This window comes from Pelobates fuscus, chromosome 5 (genome assembly GCF_036172605.1).
Source record: "Pelobates fuscus isolate aPelFus1 chromosome 5, aPelFus1.pri, whole genome shotgun sequence".
In the NCBI taxonomy this organism is placed as follows: domain Eukaryota; kingdom Metazoa; phylum Chordata; class Amphibia; order Anura; family Pelobatidae; genus Pelobates; species Pelobates fuscus.
In genome coordinates, this window is record NC_086321.1 from 126,415,370 (window position 1) to 126,437,898 (window position 22,529).

Genomic DNA, 22,529 nt, shown 5'->3' on the forward strand with positions numbered 1-22,529 from the left:
GCAGCTCCCTTCAGTTCCCCTGTCTAAATCTCGCAGCCAGCATGTCGTGCAGAGCATTGCCACAGTAACCTATGGCAACGCTCTGACGGCTGTGGACCCGTGAGAGTTAGACAGGGGAGCTGCTGGGAAGGTAAGAGCTTGCTGCAGGCCCTCCAGGACCGCCGGGCTTGTCATGGGCCCGGCGGTCCTGGTCTGCAATATCGGTATCTCTATAGGCCGATACCGATTATTGCCGAATATTGGCCAGACCGATAATCGGTTGATCCCTAGTTTGAAGTCCTCCAAAAAGCTCTTTAAGTGCTCGGAGTGTTTTTTTTTTTTTTTGTGTATGGAGCGAAATGCCTTATTAGAAGAAAGAAAAACTGCAATCTAATCTACACTTGTCTGGAGTGTCCCTTTTGAGGCACGTTATATTTTCGGAGATGCTGCTGCTGTTTGCCATCATGTGTTTTTTTGTCTACCTTTTAAACTACAAAGGTTCACTGAATAGCAATAGGCCATAAAGGGAAAAAAAAAATAAAAAAAAAATTTTTAAATTGCATTTGGTTATTAATTTGTGTTCTGTGTAGAGTTTGCGTTTTCTGAGCACAGGGCTAGACTTTACATTTATTCTGCAATGAATGTAGAAAAAAGTTAGTCAAGAGCAACAACTCTGCATTGTTATAGAAAATACATTTTCCATTATACCGACTTATTTTTCAGATATATTGTGTGTAGATTATGAGTGTAATAGTATATTTTGAGATTGGTAATCTTTGAGTTAATCTTGAAGTTCATATATTAATACAATCTCAAGTGGTTTTCTACATTCCTCCTCGGACTCTTAATAGCAACATAAAACTATATTAACCATGTCAAAGTAATTTCTATCACAACATGTCTGTTTTATATACAATTCTGTTCTCTCACTGTCAAGGTGTGGAAAGGTAACACCCTGTGTACTGGCTGTTCTCCAGAACTGAGACTTTGAATGAAGCTGTTCGATCTGGTTAACTTGAAGGTCATAATGGACGGATTATGTACTTTTTTTCCCCTTCTAAGTAAATCTGATTATATCTTTTTATTTTTTTATTTTATGGTGTTCTTTGAAACATACATTTTGTTAATAGAATCACACAAAAGATGGTGTTTTTCTAACCAGGGATTTAACTTTACTCAGACTTGTAAACAATTTTTAAATTTGATTTGGAATTCTAATGATTATAAATTCTTTCAGTGGATTTTTATTTTCTGTGCCTCAGTGGGCATGTGAAAATGGATTTTACATGCTTTAAACTTCAAGTTTATAAATGTGCAAAATATAGTTGCAGAGGTCATACTGTCTTTTATGCTCGACAAATCCCAGGCGTCAGGTCGCCTTGGCGACTAAGAATTTTGCCCTTGCGTCTGGGATTGGTCGGCCTGTTCCCTCCATCCTCCCACAGGAAAATTGCAAGCTTGAAGGGGAGCATTTAAAGACTGACGGCTTGCCTGCTGCCCACCCACACTGAGCAAAGCTGGACCTCAGAGCCAGCCCGGCCATCCGCATCCCTCAGAGCCGGCCCGGCCGTGTCTGTCTGTGTGTGTTGTCATCTGTCTGAGTGTGTGTGCCTTGTGTGTGCGTTTAGGTCACCAGCCCCTCTGATCGCATGGGAATGGTGTTCTTACTCACCTTTTTTCCAACGCTATGCTGCTCTCGCTGCAGCTGGCCAGCCTCCGTTGCTAAGATTAATTACCAATCAGCATCTCCTCATAGAGCTGCAATAAATCAATGCATCTCTATGGGGAACTTTCATCAGCTCTATGCAGAGCGTGAAGACGCTGAATGTAGGTAGGAGACACTTTAGTGGCTGTTTGAGTGACGGCTTCTAGAGGTGTTACTAGATAGCAATGTAAACAGTGTCTTTTCTCTGAAAAGGCTGAGTTTACTTTGAAAAGCCTGCAGGGACAATCTATAGACACCAGACCACTACATTAAAGGGACACTATAGTCACCCAGACCACTTCAGCTCAATGAAGTGGTCTGGGTGTCAGGTCCCTCGAGGGTTAACCCTGCCTGATGTAAACATAGCAGTTTCTGAGAAACTATGTTTACATCTGGGGTTAAGCCAGCCTCTAGTGGCTGTCTTCCGGACAGCCACTAGAGGCGCATCGGCAATGATTGAGGCATATTATGCCTCAATCACGCAGAGCGTCCATAGGAAAGCATTGAAAAATTGTTTCCTACGGACACTTTGAATGCGCGCTTGGCAGTGCCGCGCATTCGGCGCCGGTGACGTCAGACAAGGATGCTGACGTCGGCGGGGGAGGAGAGGTAAGGGAGCCCGGCGGGGGAAAAGGGTGAGTAGCTGAAGGGGGACCCTGAGGGTGGGGGCACCCTCAGGGTGCTATAGTGTCAGGAAAAACCAAGCGGTTTTCCTGACACTATAGTGTCCCTTTAAGTTGTAGTAGTTCTGGCGAGTATAGTGTCCCTTTAAGAATTGTATTTCTGTCGTTGAGAAAAAAACTAGCTCTTAACTTTTTTAGCTGGCTCCTAGATTGAAAGCAAATTTGTCAAGCCCTGATGTACATGATACTTGAAACACAAATTAATAAAATGTAATTTTATTTGTAGACCTAAGGTCTGGCCCAAGCCTATGAAGCCTCTAATCCAACACTGCTAGTTTCTAATGGCAAAGAACCTGAGGTCTACAGTGTAAAACCATTCTGAACCTTATTTTTTTTTTTTTTTCAATTAAACTTCTGTCTGCAGTTTTACCCTTCTGCTGTCTAAATTAGCTTGATATGTTGAAATGTGATATGTCATGCAGATGCCTTGGTATTGGCAACACGCATTGTTTACTAATCTTTAACTTAACTCTTGGAAAATAACCAGTCTATTGTACTTTCACATTCTGAAGGTTGTGCGAAGGTTATTTAATGTTCATTAATCTTCATCTCATACCTTCAGAGTTTTAACCTTGGAAGATTTTTTGCAAAATAACTGTTATTTGAATGGATTGCAGTCATACAGTTTACCCTTTAATGGAAAATTAGTCTTCGCAATAAAAAGCAATATTCCTAACACTATAGTGCCCTCGGTGTGTGTCCCAACCCCAGGACATAAAGGGTTTCATTTATTTGACTCCAGAGAATGTCGTTCAATGGGGAGGGAACCTAATGCACACATTGCCTCAATGCTTTCCTATATGATTTTCTCTGATGTGCCGAGCGTGAGGACGTCCAGTATCCTTTTTACCAGTCAATGTTAAATCTAGTAGACTGCCAACCATGCAATGTAAACATTGCAGTTTCTCTAAAACTGCAATGTTTTACATTGCAGGACTAAAGAGGACAGGGAGACTGTGCCCAGTCCACTTAAGTTCAGATGAAGAAGCCTGGGTGCCTATAGTGTCCCTTTAAATATGTATATTACCTGCACCAAAGTAATGAAAGTACAATGTCTGATAGAATATTCCTGTCCATACTATTAAATAGTTTTAAGATTATTCATTCAAGTTGTTTATACAAACTTAGATTCTTGCAGAAAAACAATTAACTGCTGAATGAACTCTCCAAACAACTTCAGCCCATTGTAGTTGTTATAGTGGCAGATGCACCTTGGTGCCATATCATAGTAAGTTGTCAGACTGTTTTAGCACAATTTGACAACTTATTTGGGGTCCACTGTGCACCAGTTTTCTCCAGCAGCTCTGAGGTTAGTATGCTGGAAATTTATGTAGCTAATAATCTACAATTGGACAACTTTATGTCTAATGTAATTGTTTGTAGTTGTATCAAATGTGAGTTTTGTTATTTGCGTGACAGAAATAATCCCCTAAACTGGCTACATATCTCTAGAAAGAACATGTTCCTAGCTTGTGTGTTTAGCCCCCCAATGTTTGTTTGCTGTGAATGTTTTTGTGCTGTTGTCAGAAAATGTAGTTTTGTCCATTTTGTTTTTTTGCAATAGCAGTTTGCCTTTAGTAATGTTTGTAAATATGCCCATGTATGGTTACACATATCTGCAAGAAGCCATTGCTCTAAGGGAATTGCGGCATGCCATGTCCTTAAATCACTTGGAGTAACCATTGACTTGTGATTGATTTCATGTGTTACTGTATCACTGTTTAAACACATGGTGTGTCTTGTTTGAATTTGTTCCTTATTCTTTGTCTGACCCTCTGGCTATGGAGTTAGCAGCTTCATATTAATCATGCTGTTCGAATTGGAGAAATTCACTGTTTATAGAGTTCATTTACTGGGTGTGTAAAGTACTTTAAATACTGATCTGTTGTTGGCTACTTATGCTTCTATGAGACGTCTGTACCCTGGAGGATTGGGAGTGTAAGCCTTGATCCCAGAGCTTATAACTTAGAGAAAAAAAAACATTCACCAGCTTGTATGATTTGAAACAAAGCACCTCCTATCTACTGCTAATTAGTTACTGGCATCTGCTCTACACAAATATCACAATTTAGTATCCAGCAATGCGGCATTGCATTACCAGACTTGTACTCCAACATAATTAAGACTTGATCGATGTGACTGGGATAAGAGTTTGTGATATAACAGTAATAAAACAGTGTAATGAAGCTTTATAACAGACTGTTAGGACTTGTGTTTAATTATTGATCTTTTGGTGGCATACACTATATGAACACCAGTATTGGGACACACCCCTTAATAAAAGGGACACTATAGTCCCCATAACGATTCAATTTAATGTAGTGGTTTTGGTGTATATTGTATGTCCCTGCAGGCTTTCTAATGTAAACACTGCCTTTTTAGAGAACCTCACACCACTAAATACAATGCCAAGTGATGGATTGAGTGGTGTAAAGCATGCCACCACTGGACTCTGGAGCAGTGGAAACGTGTTGGTTTAATAGCCCCCACTCGCAGTTTTTAAAAATTCTTTATTTTCGCTGTGTTTGAGTTACTTTTGTTGCACTGCTACAACAGGTACAAGAATAACAAGTGGCATAGAAATAGTTGCATGATATCATCTATATTAAGTCATGGTACATTGTGTGGCATTTCTATGATGTAATTTTTTTTATAATTTAGTATAATGAACATGCTAGTCTAAGTACAAGGTATTAACTGAACTGTCAATCACTAAAGAAATACTAGAGATGGTAGTTGGGGGTGCTTATATGTAATAGTTAACACGCTAGTTTAACTTCTGTAAAACTTAGGGTCATAATTCCACCAAGAGCTTTTTAGACTGGTCTCTACTAGTTGCTAAGGCAGACTGAGGGTGCATGATATAGTTGAAATAGGTGCTCAAAAGAAGCAAGCTGAGAAAGGGAGGCTAAGTACAGCAAAGCTAGAGCTTAGTGCTAAAACATGTAACTAAAGAACTGCAGCCCATTCAGCCTATGCCCGTAACATACAGCCAGAGTCCAGACAGGTTTACTGGATGATAAAATCCTCTGTGGGTGCCATGGAGTGTTTCAGTTCTCCTGTCCCCGTAGCTGTGTATCGCTTTTCGTACAAACTGTAAAAAAAAAAAATTGAGTTCCCAGGGGGTTATGGATTTTCTCGGGCCCTTGGGACGCAAGCATATCGCTGAGCCTGCATAAATCTCCATCTGGATCAGAGTCACCAAGTCGAGGCTCCGTGATCGAGTATTTCCATTGGAGCTGTCAGTGGATTGCTTTGTTTGCCTCAAGAATGCTCTGTAAGGGCCTTCCTGCTAGATCTGCACCAGAGCCTCAACCACAAGCTGTGTAGCAGCGTCGCCGTCAACCATTTAAGACAGGCCACATGGGAGCCGCTTGCTCAGGATTCACCCAGGAACCAAATGATGGTGAATAAATCGTTGCCTGTTGGTGACTGGGATTTTTTTTGTTCCCAACTGTGAGCAGCCACTGCCTGTTTAGTAGACCTCCCTCTACTCGTGGCATAGTGAGTAGGGGCAGGAAGGAGAATTAAACCTCTTATACTATACTATACTAATATACCGTATTTATCGGCGTTTAACACGCACCTCATTTTAAGAAGGAAATTTCCCCCCCTCCCATAGTGTTCTCCCCCCCTCATCCCATAGTATTTTCCACCCCCTCCCATAGTGTTCCCCCCTTCATCTCATAGTGTTCTCCCCCCCTCCCCCCTCCCCCTCCCCTTGTCCCATAGTGCACTTTCCCTCCCCTTGTCCCATAATTACTTACCTGTCTTGAAGCGTGGGCCGGCTTCACAGCGCGCACCGCGGTACAGGAACTTCAATTTCAGGTTCCGGTTTCCGGCGGGACTGAAAGGAAGTGTGCACACTGAGTGCGCACTTCCTTTCAGTCCCGCCGGAAACCGGAACCTGAAATTGAAGTTCCAGTACCGCGGTGCGCGCTGAACACCGGCCCACGCTTCAAGACAGGTAAGTAAACCTTCACATTCGCTCCATAAGACGCACAGACATTTCCCCTCACTTTTGAGGGGAAAAAAAGTGCGTCTTATGGAGCGAAAAATATGTATATCGGCGTATAACACGCACACATCATTTGCCCCCTGTTTTCAGGGAGGAAAAGTGCGTGTTATACGCCAATAAATACGGTAATACCTATTTAGAGTGAGGGGGCATGGGGGATTTAGAAGGTTTGGAGCACAGCTCCCCTCATCCCAACTAATATTTATTAAAAAAAGGAGGGAGCTGTGGGCTAGTAGCTCCATCCTTGTAATAAGATAAACCATCACATGAAGAACTACAATTCGGGCTTTGTTTCATTGGATGTGATTTTCTATTCGTCATTTGGAGAAATTCGCAAGAAGCAAACGCTCAAGTAGGCATGCACAGGAATTTCACAGCGCATGCTAGTGTGGGCAAATGATGTTATCCTGGAACACAAAGATGGCGGCGCCTAGGACATAAATCCGGAGAAGAAATTAGGCAGTAGAAAAAATAAGTATGAAATAGGGGACCTAGAGGCATTTGGGGGTGATTGGGAGGATAATAAAGTGTATGAGTTGAAGAGGGGTTTATTTAAAAAATAATAATTCAGCCATTACAGTGCCACTTTTAAAAACTTCATTAATTCAGTTATTTTTAGAATTGTGTATTTATATAGCCACACTTCTTTATATTTTATCAGTAGTAGTATTTATTGTATATGGTAGTTCTAATTTTATAATTTTACAGTACAAAGGTTTGAAGTACCATGTTCTACTGTGGTATTCTCTTTTTGGCATGGTAATGTGCCTAATAATTAATCTAAACATAGAGTGAGTTACATAATGTTCTTGCACACAGAGTAATCTCATGCTTTATGCAACAGTGTGACTGCTGCCTTGTCATTGAAGATTTCTTTGCAAATGCAACACACATAGCCATAGTTTGTCTGCCCGTAGTATGGTTTCTTTCTTAATTTGAAACCTATAAATAAACTGTTTACATTTACATTTAGTCATTAATCCTCTCGAAATTCAGAAAAATGTTTGATAGTCCTAATAGTTATTGCAGTACGTGAAGTTAACCCTCTGAAAGGTTTACTGCTTCTATGTCTGCTGCATGGCACATTCGTTTCCCATCACTCTTAAATGTACCATTCCAAGTGTCTTGTTCATCAGTTGCGTGCTGCTTTTTGATGACCCATAATCATACTGCTGCAATAGGTTTCAAACCGTGACAGTTTGAGATAGTCGTACATCTCCAGTTTTGGAGTGGTGCATAGGAAAGGAAACTAGCTCAGTAAAGTGCAGTTACATTTTATTTTTAAGCATCAGGTTGGGGAATTCTTCTCCTTCTGATAAGTAATGCATGTAATGGGTTTTCTTTTTTTTTTTTTTTCTTCTTCCAGGAAAAGCAAACCTCATTCTTGTATGGTTTTGCAAAACATGCAGCATTGAACCAGTAGGGATACTTCAACTTTTTCTTCTCATGTTTTTTGGGGAATGGGCATATGTAAATATCCATAGCTAGATAATGCAAGAATAGTTCTGCAGTATTGTAGGGAAATACAATATCCTTCGTCAGGCCAATACAGTCCTGATCTGCCATTCTTTAGAACTTGTCAAACCACAGTATCAAGAAAGCCATATTTCCTAAAGATGTTGCTGCTAGCTTCTAATCTGTAGGGTTTTTCTAAAGGAGTACTGTTACATTAAAGGATCACTATAGGGTCAGGAACACAAACATGTATTCATGACCCTATAGTGTTAAAAACACCATCTAGCCCCCCTGGGCCCCTCATGCATCCATAAATATAGCAAAATCTTACTGTATTCACGCCAGAAGGCATGCTGTTTGCCTAAAAAAAGAAAAACAAGCAGTCTGCTGACATCATCAGAAGTGGTAGCCTGATCCAATCACAATGCTTCCCCATGGGATTGGCTGAGACTGACAGAGGCAGATCAGTGGCAGAGCCAGCATGATTCAAACACAGCCCTGGCCAATCAGCATCTCCTCATAGAGATGAATTGAATCAATGAATCTCTGAGGAAAGTTCAGTGTATGCATGCAGAGGGAGGAGATACTGAATGTTTGGATGCATTTTAGGCAGCCATGACCCAGGAAGGATCTCTAACAGCTATCTGAGGAGTGGCCAGTGAAGTTATCACTAGGCTGTAATGTAAACACTGCATTTTCTCTGAAAAGACAGTGTTTACAGCAAAAAGCCTGAAGGTAATGATTCTACACACCAGAACAAATTCAATAAGCTGTAGTTGTTGTTCTGGTGACTATAGTGTCCATTTAAACATTAATATATGTATTGTAATGCTTTTTTTTAGTTTACTGATCCCCCACTTGCTACAAAGTAGCCAAAATTTAAGTATAGTTGTCTTAGAGAATTCTTCTAAATCCGCTACTTTGACTTAAAATTTTAAGTTCACTTTGAATTCTTATTTTAGTGAAGAAGCCTGATAAAGAAGTAATGGAGACATTGTGTGCCCTCCTGGCTTTCTCCACACTCGCCCAATCAAATACTTCAAATATTTCAGAGAGTTTGTCTTATTATACCGAACATTAAATTAGGAAATACCTCTGGTGGCTGTCAGTCTGACAGCCCCTAGAAGCGTTGTCTCTGATAAATGTAAACATTGCTATTTCTCAGAAATGGCAGTGTTTTACATTGTCAGATTAAAATTAAAGAGGATGTGGATTTGATGCATATTGTCACTTTAATAGTGTATTATGATTTAAGGTAAAAAACAAAGAATTAATGTGTGTGTGTGTATATATGTATGTATGTATGTATATATGTGTATATATATATATATATATATATATATATATATATATATATATATATATAATAAACGTATTAATTTTTTTATTTATTTATTTAGAATTTCTTTATTTTTCACAGGTTCCAGCTTTACATATTGTTGTACATACTGTATTCATTATAGAAAGGGCAAAGGCAGTAAATATATAAATTATTACAAACTACTAGGTCCATAGTTCGCTTTCTGTTTATAGAAACCATTAGGTGGTTTCCCAACTAATAACCTACCAACACATTTCAAGCATACTTGTGGCAGGGGGTTGCGTCTAATGACCATAAAATGTGTTAAATTTATGCCAGGAAAGCCACACCTCTTCATATTTGTCAGAGGATAATCTGTCTGGGAGGAACCCTTTTTCCATTCTATACTGGAAATTCACCTGTAAGCATATTTCGGTACAGCTCAGAGGGTCTATTTTCCTCCAGTTTCTAGCAATTCATTTCGTGGCCATACAAATATTATTATTATTATTATTATAATTTTATTATTTATATAGCGCCAACAAATTCCGTAGCGCTGTATGAATCAGAAGGGTTTTTGCATTATTATTGCTAAGGGGGAAGCCTATATAGAATAATAGCATGTGTGCTTTTAATTTGACTTCCCTGTTAAAAGTGAGATTTGCGCCAGCAATCAGGAGATCCATAAGAATCCATTCGTGAAAGACTAGATGGGGCCATGTACCAGCGGTAAATACGTTTGTAATATACCTCTAGTATGGTTACACTGTGTATAATTATTTTTACTAAAAGAAAGCCCTGTATCTAATCTTCACAAGCACAAACGAAATGGAGTTCTTGTTCCCATTTTATCATTGCTAGGGCTTTTTCTTTATGCTGCTGAGTGTTAACAAATCTAATGAACATGAAAAACATTTTATTACTTAAGTGTTGAGCCAGAAACTGGTCTATCGTGGTTGGCCTTGCTAAGGCTTCACCATTTAAAAAGGATTTAATTCTCCGATAGATGAATATCTCCCTGTGGGGGGAGATTAAATTTAGATTGTAATAAACGGAACTGGGAAATTGTCTCTCCATCTGTTAATAATGAAAGAACTGTCAGACTGTTATAATAAATAAAATAAAAATCGGCAGCAACCCAAATGTGAGTGAATGGGAAAACTGTAAATATAACAAAGGGTATGCCAACAATCTATAAGCAATCAATAAAACAAATTTAAAAAAAATATTAGGGGGGGGGGCGTGGCCTGACCATCAAGCAAGCAGGACGTGGGCCAGGGCAGCTCCTCTGTTCAGACCACAATTTAAGCTTAAAAAGCATATAATTTTGAACACCTGGTGACTACAAATATATAAGGTTGTACAAAGAGAACGTATGCACCCACTGGACCGACTCACTTGGCACTACCACATACCAGAGGATCCCTGTGGCCTGCTGTCTGTACCGAGGCGAGGGACGTGGCCGGTCACTCGCCTTAAAGACGTGTCTACTGTTTGGGTCGCGCTTCTCCCCTTTTGGACCGGTGGGGGTTATCCCGGTCTCCGCTTGCCCAGATCTGTGCAGTTCTGCATATTAAAGCTGCCTCTGTTACCACATCCCAGGTGCAAAGCTGAACCTCGCATAAAACAAGATGGCTGACTCTCATGAATGGGCGGCCCGGGTCTTGGTGCCAAAACCACCTAATCCATCAAGCTCACCTCTATCCTCTGCAGAAAAACTGGAGGCACTCTTGACCTATTTTGGGCAAAGCTGAAGAGCCGAAAGCAGCACATGGCATCTGACTCTTGGTCTGCTGTGATGGAGGGAAGGGAAGGCGGAGTAAAGCCAGACAAGCCTCAACACTTCCGAATGCACTTGGGCTTGAGAAGATACCGGGTCAGTGGAAAAGTGGAACCGGTTCTCAAATGGGGCTGGGGCTGGAAGGGTGCCTCAACCGGGCTCCGCTGTGCGGCCCTCTTAGACCGACTGGAATAATAGCCAAGTCAAGGCATTGGCTGACTGCATCCCCCTGTGAGCTGGTATATCTACCAGAGGCCAAGACACTGCTCTTGCAGTAGCGGTCACCCTTCTTTGCAAAGTGTATACATGCATAGGGCCTCGGCGGTACAAGCTTGCCCCTGTGTCACATGTTTAGCATGAATATTCATTTTTTTTTTTTTTTTAAGTTTAGCATCTGTTATGGTATCTGTCACTTACCCAGTAGCAGTCTACTTACCCTACAAGAAGATTAGCATAAGCCTGTTACTCTAATATGAAACAATCAAATGCCAGTCCATGTCCCATATTTTCCTTTTGTTAGACATTGCACAAACTACCGGTATGTTAAAAATATAAAATAAAATGTCAGAATACCTTTGTGTTTGCTGTAATAGTTTAATGGAAGTGAAAAGATTTATCTATTTTTGGGTTGAATCTGATTAATCCTTAGGCAGTGTTGAGTCTGGCAGCAGGTTACTATCAGATTACAGGGTTCACAAACCGGTCAAGGGAAATTCTCTTCTCCAAAGGCAGGCTTGGAGGACATCTGGACAAGAATATGGGGGGGGGGGTCAATGTGTTTGTAAATTTTGATCAAATGAAGAACCTTATTTTCTACAAGCCATAAGCCTGATTAAGTTCTGTTAATTAGAAGTATTTTTTTCTAATGGTAATTGATTTGGTTTTTTTGTTGTTGTTCTGCCACATGTGTGGTACTTCTGAATAACAAGCTGCTGTATGTACTGCACACTGCAAAGCACTGGACTAGGAAGCTCCTCTAGTGGTCGTTTGAGTGAAAAGGCAGCGTTTACACTGAAAAACTTGCGGGGTCAGGCTGTAGACACCAGCACCACTACATTAAGCTCTAGTGGTACCGGTAACTGTAGTGTCCCTTTAAAGAGGCTGACACAGATGCATAAAATGTCTGATTTTGATAGGACAGTGATAACAAGTGGTCAATTTTGGCTACATATATTTTAAAGACCATGAAAGCTATTTTTTTTAAATTCAGCCTTTCAGACTGTCATAAATTGGAGTGGCTTAAAAAGTGTAGTTCACATATAGTGTTGAATTAAAAATTATATATTTCCCAAATTTATGTTTCTTCTTTTTGAATGCTGATCTATTTAGTGATGTGAGGTTTTTTTTAAATAAAACTCTGTATTCCCATATTTGGGAGAGGGCTGCTAACTATGGAAATTGTTCCTCTTGAATGCATGTGAAAAAGACTACCAAAGTGTTAAATGCTGGCTTTGTTTTGGATATTTTTTGTTTGTATATCCTAAATAGAATTAAATTTTTCTCTAAAAATGTATAGGCACAGTATAAAGGGGTGGGAAAAACACAGCCATTCAAGATACAAAAAACAAACTTACCGTATATACTCGAGTATAAGCCGAGTTTTTCAGCCCATTTTTTGGGCTGAAAAACCCCAACTCGGCTTATACTCGAGTCAAGGTCTGTATTATGGCAATTTGCATTGCCATAATACAGACTGGGGGGGGAGGGGGGCTGGCAGAGCTGTACTTACCTGTTCTGCAGCTCCTGTCAGCTCTCTCCTCCTCTGCGCCGTCTGGTCAGCACCTCGGTCAGCTCCCAGTGTAAGTCTCGCGAGAGCCGCGGCTCTCGCGAGACTTACAGTGTAAGCTGACAGAAGAGCAGAACGGACGGCGCAGAGGAGGAAAGAGCTGACAGGAGCTGCAGAACAGGTAAGTACAGCTCTGCCAGCCCCCCTCTCCCCCCCACTGAACTGCCACTGGACCACCAGGGAAGGAGAGCCCCCCTCCCTGCCATGTATCAAGCAGGGAGGGGGGACGAAAAAAAAAATATAAATTAAATAAGAAATAATAAAAAAATAATAATAATAAAATAAAAATTAATAATAAAAAAAAAGGGGTATAAGGACCACTATGGGAGGGGGGGGGGTATAAGGACCACTATGGGAGGGAGGGGGGGTATAAGGACCACTATGGGAGGGAGGGGGGGTATAAGGACCACTATGGGAGGGAGGGGGGGTATAAGGACCACTATGGGAGGGAGGGGGGGTATAAGGACCACTATGGGAGGGAGGGGGGGTATAAGGACCACTATGGGAGGGAGGGGGGGTATAAGGACCACTATGGGAGGGAGGGGGGGTATAAGGACCACTATGGGAGGGAGGGGGGTATAAGGACCACTATGGGAGGGAGGGGGGGGGATAAGGACCGCTATGGGAGGGAGGGAGGGGGGGGTATAAGGACCGCTATGGGAGGGAGGGGGGGGGGGTATAAGGACCGCTATGGGAGGGAGGGGGGGGATAAGGACCACTATGGGAGGGAGGGGGGGGATAAGGACCACTATGGGAGGGAGGGGGGGATAAGGACCACTATGGGAGGGAGGGGGGGGATAAGGACCACTATGGGAGGGAGGGGGGGATAAGGACCACTATGGGAGGGAGGGGGGGATAAGGACCACTATGGGAGGGAGGGGGGGATAAGGACCACTATGGGAGGGAGGGGGGGGATAAGGACCACTATGGGAGGGAGGGGGGATAAGGACCACTATGGGAGGGAGGGGGGTATAAGGACCACTATGGGAGGGAGGGGGTGGGGGATAAGGACCACTATGGGAGGGGGGGGATAAGGACCACTATTGGAGGGAGGGGGGTTTAAGGACCACTATGGGAGGGAGGGGGGGTATAAGGACCACTATGGGAGGGGGTGGGATAAGGACCACTATGGGAGGGAGGGGGGGTATATGGACCACTATGGGAGGGATGGGGGGGGGATAAGGAACACTATGGGAGGGAGAAGGGGGATAAGGACCACTATGAGAGGGAGGGGGTGGGATAAGGACCACTAGGGGAGGGGAGGGTAAGGACCACTAGGGGAGGGGTGAGTCAGGACCACTGGGGGGGGGGGGGGTGAAGGAACACGGGGGTGGGGAGGTAAGGACCACTGAGGGAGGAGGAGGGGAAGTCAGGACATATGGGGGGGGAGGGGGCGGCCTTGCACCAGCCCTGCACACACTGCATTCACACACTGCATTCATACACACACACACTGCATTCATACACACACACACTGCATTCATGCACACACACACTGCACTCATACACACACTGCACTCATACACACACACATACGCACACACATACGCACACACTGCATTCATTATACACACACTGTAAATAAATATTCAATTAATATATTTTTTTTAGGATCTAATTTTATTTAGAAATTTACCAGTAGCTGCTGCATTTCCCACCCTAGTCTTATACTCGAGTCAATAAGTTTTCCCAGTTTTTTGGGATAAAATTAGGGGCCTCGGTTTATATTCGGGTCGGCTTATACTCGAGTATATACGGTACATAATAATCTGGAGCTGTTGAGACAGCTCTAGCAGTATTCCATATTGGGAATCATTTGTTGGGCTGAGATCATCAGTCTATGTGACATCAGCCTAGAAGGCTGTTGTAAGACCAGCAGGTGAATGATTTAAAGGACCACTCTAGGCACCCAGACCACTTCAGCTTAATGAAGTGGTCTGGGTGCCAGGTCCAGCTAGCTTTTACCCTTTTTTTTATAAACATAGCAGTTTCAGAGAAACTGCTATGTTTATTTTGAGGGTTAAGCCAGCCTCCAGAGCCTCTAGTGGCTGTCTCACTGACAGCCGCTAGAGGCGCTTGCGTGCTTCTCACTGTGAAAATCACAGTGAGAGCACGCAAGCGTCCATAGGAAAGCATTATGAATGCTTTCCTATGCGACCGGCTGAATGCGAGCGCGGCTCCTGCCGCGCATGCGCATTCAGCCGATGACGTCGCGAGGAAGAAGAGGAGGAGGAGTAGAGCTCCCCGCCCGGCGCTGGAGAAAGAGGTAAGTTTAACCCCTTCCTCCCCCCAGAGCCCGGCGGGAGTGGGTCCCTGAGGGTGGGGGCACCCTCAGGGCACTCTAGTGCCAGGAAAACGAGTATGTTTTCCTGGCACTAGAGTGGTCCTTTAAGGCAATTAAAACTCCCCTTTTCTACTGGGGAAGGGATGGTCCTGGTTTTTGTAATTCATAAGCAAGTACTCTGCTACAAGCTCTCACCTTTTTAGTTTATTATAGTACTTGCTTATGAATTACAAAAACCAGGACCACCCCTGCACTAGTAGAAAAGGTGAGTTTTAATTGCCTTAAAGGACCACTATAGTGCCAGGAAAACACTTTTTCCTGGCATTATAGGGTTGAATGGGGAGGAAGGGGTTAATCACTTACCTTTCTCCAGCGCCGGGAGAAAGTTCCTCCCTCTTCCGACATCAGCACTGAATGCGCATGTGTGGCAAGAGCCGTGCGCATTCAATTAGTCCATAGGACGGCATTACTCAATGCTTTCCTATGGACGTCAGCGTTTTCTCACTGTGATTTTTCACAGTGAGAAGCGCCTCTAACGGCTGTCAATGAGACAGCCACTAGAGGCTGGATTAACCCATATGTAAACATAGCAGTTTCCTTGAAACTGCTATGTTTACAGCTGCAGGGTTAACCCAAGATGGACCTGGCACCCAAACCACTTCATTGAGCTGAAGTGGTCTGGGTGCCTATAGTGGTCCTTTAACTCCTTCACCTTTCTGATCTTGCAACAGCCTCCTGAGCTGAAGTCATACAGAGACTGATGATCTTAGCCAATCAAATGATTCCCAATATGGAAGTATTGAGAGGCTTGTGTGCATATGTGGCAAAATGCTCTCAATGTCATTTGATTTAACCAAATTTGGCTCAATTATAGTAGCGGAAGCACCTCTATTAGCTGCCAGGAAGAATGTTTTCAATTGCAGGGTTAAAAAAACAAAGGGCTTCTGCACCCAGACCGCTTAATTGAGGTTCAGTTGTCTGGATACCTAGTATTCCTTTTATATTTAACCCCTGTCTGAAAATCTCTAGGAATGAAATGTGGACAACGTATAAATGTTTGTTTATATTATGTTGGTTTCCCTTTTAATGGAACTGTCCTGGCTAAATATGCTCCCTCCCTTATTTAATATATAACTCCTATCTGTCCTTTTGTTGTAATATCAATATGCTAAATACAGTCTCTCCGCCACCCCCACACCAATCTTTTTATTTAATCTTCTGCAGAGCAGCACTTTGGCTGCTAGTCCTTCAATTCTGTTTGAAATGCCAACCAGTTTCCGTTTTGGAAGCTGATTGAGATACAATCAGAGCGCAATGTTTATTCTTTATGAGAATCATTACTTATTCTGCTTTTCAAGTGCTGATCATAGTAAGAGAATGAAAATAGCATAATTCTAAATGAAAAACAAACTTTCAGTCCCAATAACCTATCATTTCTTTCTGCAATCAGTACTCTTATTACCCATCACATTGTGAAATAGCAATATGTTTGCTGCTATAGTAGCAATACCCAGCTTTTCAGACTTCAGTCTGTACTAAAATTGGTACCTGCCGGAATGTATTGTAGCCAATACAAGCGGGATGCTGCCCAGAATTTAGGGTTTCTATTCACCTATGTGAGCCTACAAATAGGAAATAAGCAAAGGGAATGTAGCTGTGCAGGGTCTTTCTGACTTTTCAATGTTGCCCAGAGCTCTCTAGCTGCCTGCAACATTGAGGGATGCACAGCATCTCATAACACTGAATTTGATTGTTAAACATAACTGATGAGCAAAGCGTGGCCTGCAGTGTATACCACGGACATGAATGGGGGCAAGACAACCAGTTATGTGGTATTATACTAGTATGTCTCCCTGGGCTACCCTCTGAAGGTTGTCCCAAAAGTTCAGTTCTGTCTGATCACTGTCTTTGCTCGGTACATAGCAGTCAAGACAGAACATGTCTAAAGAGGTGGGCTATAATGCATAAAACAAGATAAATATATATATATATATATATAAATAACCCTTGAGCTGATATGTTGCGTCTTTATAAATGTATTTTTAAGAATTGAGGATAGTACATCTATGTTTTACTAGGTTTTATTGTGTGCAGCTTTTTTGAACATACGTGTTATTACTTTCAGGTGTGGCTGATGGTGTCGGAGGATGGAGAGATTATGGCGTTGACCCTTCTCAGTTCTCAGAGACCCTTATGCGGACTTGTGAGCGTTTGGTCAAAGAAGGAAGGTTTGTGCCAACCAACCCAGTGGGAATACTCACCTCAAGTTACTGTGAACTGCTTCAGAACAAAGTACCTTTATTAGGTAAGCACTACATTCATTTTTCAAGAAAGTAATGATCTATTGTTAAAGGGCCAATGTAAGCACCATATCAACTTCATCTGAATGAAGTTGTCATAGTGCCAGGAGGCCCCTGGGCACCCTCTTACAGGGGTTAAATAGTTCTCGACCCCAATGTGAGCCTCCAGCTCCGATCTCAAATCTCTCCAGCAGCCAGGTAGAGGCGCTGCTGTATATAGAGACAGGTGCACTGTAGTATTAGGAATACAGTTTTTTTTTTTGTTTTCGTTTATTTTATTGGGTAAATTGCAACATATGAAAATGTAAGGAAATGAATACAGGTTTTTATTCCTAACACTATAGTGTTCCTTTAAATGTAGAAATCATTGCTGCTGTATATACCTACATATTGTGACAGTATTCCTTAGTGTTGGCTCCCTGTCAGTAATCATTAGCTCTACTCTACTCTATCAGAGAGAAAACAAGAGAAACAGAAACAATGCATTACATACATTAGTGTTGTGGCAGGCTTATACAATGTAACTATTACCCATTACAGTGGGACCTCGGTTTACGAATTTAATGCGTTCTCCGGGATGTTTCGTATTGCGAAAAATTCGTAAACCGAAACACGGTTTCCCATAGGAATGCATTGAAAACCAATTAATTCGTTCCGGAGGTGAGAAAAAAGTCAAATAAAGTATTTTATCTGTTCAAAACTCTTTATAAAGTGCACTTTAAAGGCATGCATACTGTACAGGGACATGATTAATCAAGCAATAACATTTCAAACATCCAACTTTATGTTTTAAAACATCACACATCAACACACAGTAAAAGGCATGCAAACAACTAAGCTCAGCTCCCTACCTTTCCACTTCTTGAAATGCACCAAAAAGGCTCCAAAACCTGCTGCAAATGGCTCCAAAAGGCTCCAAAACTTGCTGCAAAGTGCTCAAAAAGGCTCCACAATTTGCTGCAAATGGCTCCAAAAGGCTCCACAACTTGCTGCAAGTGGCTTCAAAAGGCTCCACAACTTGCTGCAAATGGCTCCAAAAGGCTCCACAACTTGCTGCAAGTGGCTTCAAAAGGCTCCACAACTTGCTGCAAATGGCTCCAAAAGGCTCCACAACTTGCTGCAAGTGGCTTCAAAAGGCTCCACAACTTGCTGAAAATGGCTCCAAAAGGCTCCACAAGGCTCCACAGCTTGCTGCAAATGGCTCCAAAACCTCTCCAACACCTCCACACTACACACTCACGTGCTACCCACACTTCAGTATACAGGGGGCGGAGCTATAAACTGGGACACTTGTTTCGTATTGTGAAAAAAATACGTAAACCGAGGCATTTTTTTTAATGAATTTTTATACGTAAACCGAATTTTTCGTTTACCGAGGCATTCGTTAACCGAGGTTCCACTGTATTTTTGTCTAGTGTAGGTGTTAAAAAAAAAAAATAAAAAAAATTGTGATGGGGGGGGGGGGAGGGGGGCTGGCCGACCGACTTGCGACATGAGGCCTGGCGCTCGTAGAGCCAGAGAGGCGGCCGATCTCCCGGTCCGGCGCCACAAGATGCCGGCACATCACAGGCAGGAGCCCTGTTACTCTCCCCCCGCCCCCCCTCCACCTAGACCAGAGAGGGTGCAGTGGGGGACTGCACTGAAAAGCATGCAGCACCCCGCATGGTGGAAGCCACGCGTCTCCCCGAGCCTACAGACCCACAGCGTGGGGCCCTGCAGAGGCTGGATGCAATCTTCGACAATTTCTGGCGCAAGTTGGAGGCCAGACTACAACCGCCTGTCTCCCCACAAAGAGGTGATCGACACATGGGCAACCAGCATGGTGCTACCAAGATGGCCACTGAGCCGCAACTAAAACGGAGCACCTTGGGCCTACCAGCACAAGAGCGGAGGGAGGCCTGTGCACCCAAGTTTAAACCCAAGCCAGCATCACCTGTCAAGAGGACGTCCGAAGCTGCCTTCCTGACTGCCCGACTCCCTTCTGGGCTGGGAGCCCACCAGGAGTTTACTCCACGCCGTCCATTCACCCGTGGGGACCCCCGGGACAGGGAGAACCCGCGGGCCCCCGAGCCCACCACCGAGATTGGGAGGCTCCATGGACGCTAAGGCCCGGAGCCGCAGAGACTGGAAACAGGGACGCAGCGGGAACACATCATGCCCCCCTTCCTCCAGCGACCATCGCACACAGACCCTGGCTGGGAGAAACCATATCAACCGGTGGACACTGCCTCTGAGCAACATCGCAAGGTCTCACAGGCTGACAGCAACAGAGTCCGGGCAGGCAGTTCCTCCAGCACACTTGGCAGCGATACTCACCTACAGCACCCAGCAACCCTCACGCGCAAGTAAAGCCCTCATCACCTCACCAAATGAACGGGCCACCCTCAGGCAAGTCACCCCCATGCTGGACAGTTCTGTACAAATGTCGGAGGTACCAGGCGAAATTAGCACAATTAGCTAAGCAAGAGTGCACTCCTGTTTATTATCCTGGTGAAACGCTATGTTAATGTAACACTCGTTATAAATGTGCCTGTTAGCAATGTTATAACACGTTCTTCACAGCATAAAAAAGATTGATTATTGATTGCATGTCTAATCCTCTCATGTTGAGCAACGTTTTATAAAACCATAAAATTGTGCATGTAAAAAATAAAATTTTGTCGAAAGTGCGAGCAGTCGTAAAACCGGTAGGTCAGAAAGTGAGGACCATGTGTATACGCAGATGTGTGTGGTTTAGGAGAGCCAGACTTAAAACTGTAGGTTAACAGAACACTCACTGGAATATTGAGTATTGTATATTGAGTATTGTGGAAAACGTACCTGGTGTGGGAATAGCATACCTATTTCTCAGGAGGTGAGCAGAGAATGGAATAGAAAATCATAAATTACAATGAAGTGGGATTGATAGAAATGCATATTTGTATGCAAAACTAGGTCACCTACATGCTCAGGTGAGTAGAGAAATGCATGGTAGGATTGTGAGTGTATCAGTACCTAGGCCAGATGAACCTGCAGACCCATGTGAAACATTGAGCACGATAAGGGAATAAAAGAACCAAAATCAAACAAAATATGTACAGTCACAGCCTAATAGTTTTGGCCAGGCCCTTTGTTCAGGTATGCAAAAAGCAAGGTAGTGCATTGCCTAGTATAGTATTTGTAGGTAAATAGGTTTTATTTGACTTTACTGAATATTTTAAGTTAAACAGAACATATGCTTTGCTCTGTGCTATGGCAAAGACCAGTATTTAACTGTCCAAAAACCTCCTGGTCTTTTTTGCCCATCCACAACTGATGGAAGTATTTTACTCTGAAACTATAAATTCCCTGTAATATAAACTAGTGTTGTAATATTCACCAATCCAGAAAGTGAAATGGGCTGAGTTATATCGGCAAATCAGAAATCTTGTGGTGGAGTAGATGTTCCAAATGTGATTTGAAAGGTCACTCACCACTAAAGTGTTGATGCTTCGGAGACAATTTTATTGCTTTCCTAGGCGAGGAGGTGATCATTAAATGTTATTTATACTGGGTTTCCCATATAAATGTACACAACCTGTTCCCGATCATGTTCCAAAGTAATCCTGGACTTGTATGTAAGACCTCCTTATTGATATATGGTATAATATTTGACAGAGTCCTGGCATTATATAAAGGTTTTTTTTTTCCCCCTCAGTGTTTTCATGCACTCAGTGAAGGGAAGCTTATTTTATAACTTTATTGCAAAGGGGCTTTAATAAATAATATATATACCCATGGGGTTTAAGGTGGAATCTATTCATAATACAGAATGGAACCTACTGCCCCCACTTATTGGAGTGCAAGAGGGAAAAGATTAGTAAGCTTGATGCGATATTCGTAGTTAACTTCTATTGATGCGTTATTTTTACGTTCTGCAACCATATTATTGCAGTCGCGATTAACCATAATGCATTGTACTACTGTAATACTATTGTATACCAGTCTATGCTGTAATATGTTAGAATTTCCAACTGCAAATGTGTGCAAACTGATGTGAATAAAAGCAGTTCTTCAATGAAAAAAAAAATAGAAAGTGTGTTGACCTGTAGGATGGGATGTAAATGTGTCTGTAAGAAAGTAGCTAATGTTTGTGTATGTCTTGGTTATGCCCGGTATGGTAAATTGGTAACAGTTGGTAAACTTGCCTCTAATCCAGTGCTGGGATCATGTCTTTTCTGCAGCCGATTTGCCTCCAGTGAAGCCATTAACTCTGACATTCTACCCAATCCATTGATATTGAGCTTATAGGGAGTATGTCTGGAAATGATTGTGCTCCACCAATCCAGAGATTCTAGAGGAGCATTAAATTCAGTTCCTATCTAAGAGAAGCAATAGATGCCTTTTAAGAAAACCTTAAAATCTTAAAAAATGAGGATGCACTTCTAATGTCTGTCAGTCATGACTGCCACTAAAGACATATTTTCAGATGAATGTAGAAAAAAATTGGGAGAATCTTTGGGCAAAAACTACTTGATTAAGATGTGTTTTGGTGTGCTTACATGGTCAATTTAACAGTCCACTAAAGTCATCCAGGCCACTTCATCTCAATAAAGTGATTTTGGTGCAGTGGCCGTGTAATTTTATCCATGCAATGTGTAAAACATTGCAGTTAAACACACCTCTAACGGTTGTCTTCCTCACAGCCACTAGAGGTGCTTTCTCTACAATGAGACCAGATGCAGCTCAAAAGAAAGTGCTGAATTCAATGCTTTCCTATGAGAAACATTTGGATGCATGTTCACCTTGCATGCGCATCAGTCCCTAATGCTCCTCTTTGCTAAACTACTCTGGCACTAGGACACTGTAGTGTTGGGGATATAGGTTTGCATTCCCAACTCTACAGCAGGGCTGCCCAATAGTTACATGCCCAGATGTGGTAGAACTACAACTCCCATAATGCTTTGCATGCGTTTAGAATCACAAATCATGGGAGTTGTAGCTCTACAACATCTGAGGAGCTACCTATTGGGCAGCCCTGCTTTAGTGTTTCTTTAAGTGTGTGAAAATGCTCTTATACATACCTTAACCTACTCACGCAAAGTGTCTGGCTCATAGAAATTTTGGCTGCCTCCTAACCTTTGGCTCTTTGCTAAAATCTTTAGAAGTTTGTAAAGCCGTGCCCTAATATTGCTGAATGGTTTATAATTTATAATTTTCCTAAATGGTTTTTAACGTGTGTTTTCAGCAGCGCAGGTGAACTCTTCAGTTCTGTCGTAAG

The 22,529-nt window shown here is 42.5% G+C and overlaps 1 protein-coding gene across 1 annotated transcript in view; it reads left to right on the forward strand.

Annotated features, from left to right (window-relative positions):
- Positions 1–22,529, forward strand: part of PPTC7 (protein phosphatase targeting COQ7) — a 56,107-nt gene that overhangs the window by 20,576 nt on the left and 13,002 nt on the right. The window contains exon 2 of the mRNA XM_063454257.1: positions 17,116–17,295. Coding sequence (XP_063310327.1) covers positions 17,116–17,295 — 180 coding nt within the window. The remainder of the gene's footprint in view (positions 1–17,115; positions 17,296–22,529) is intronic.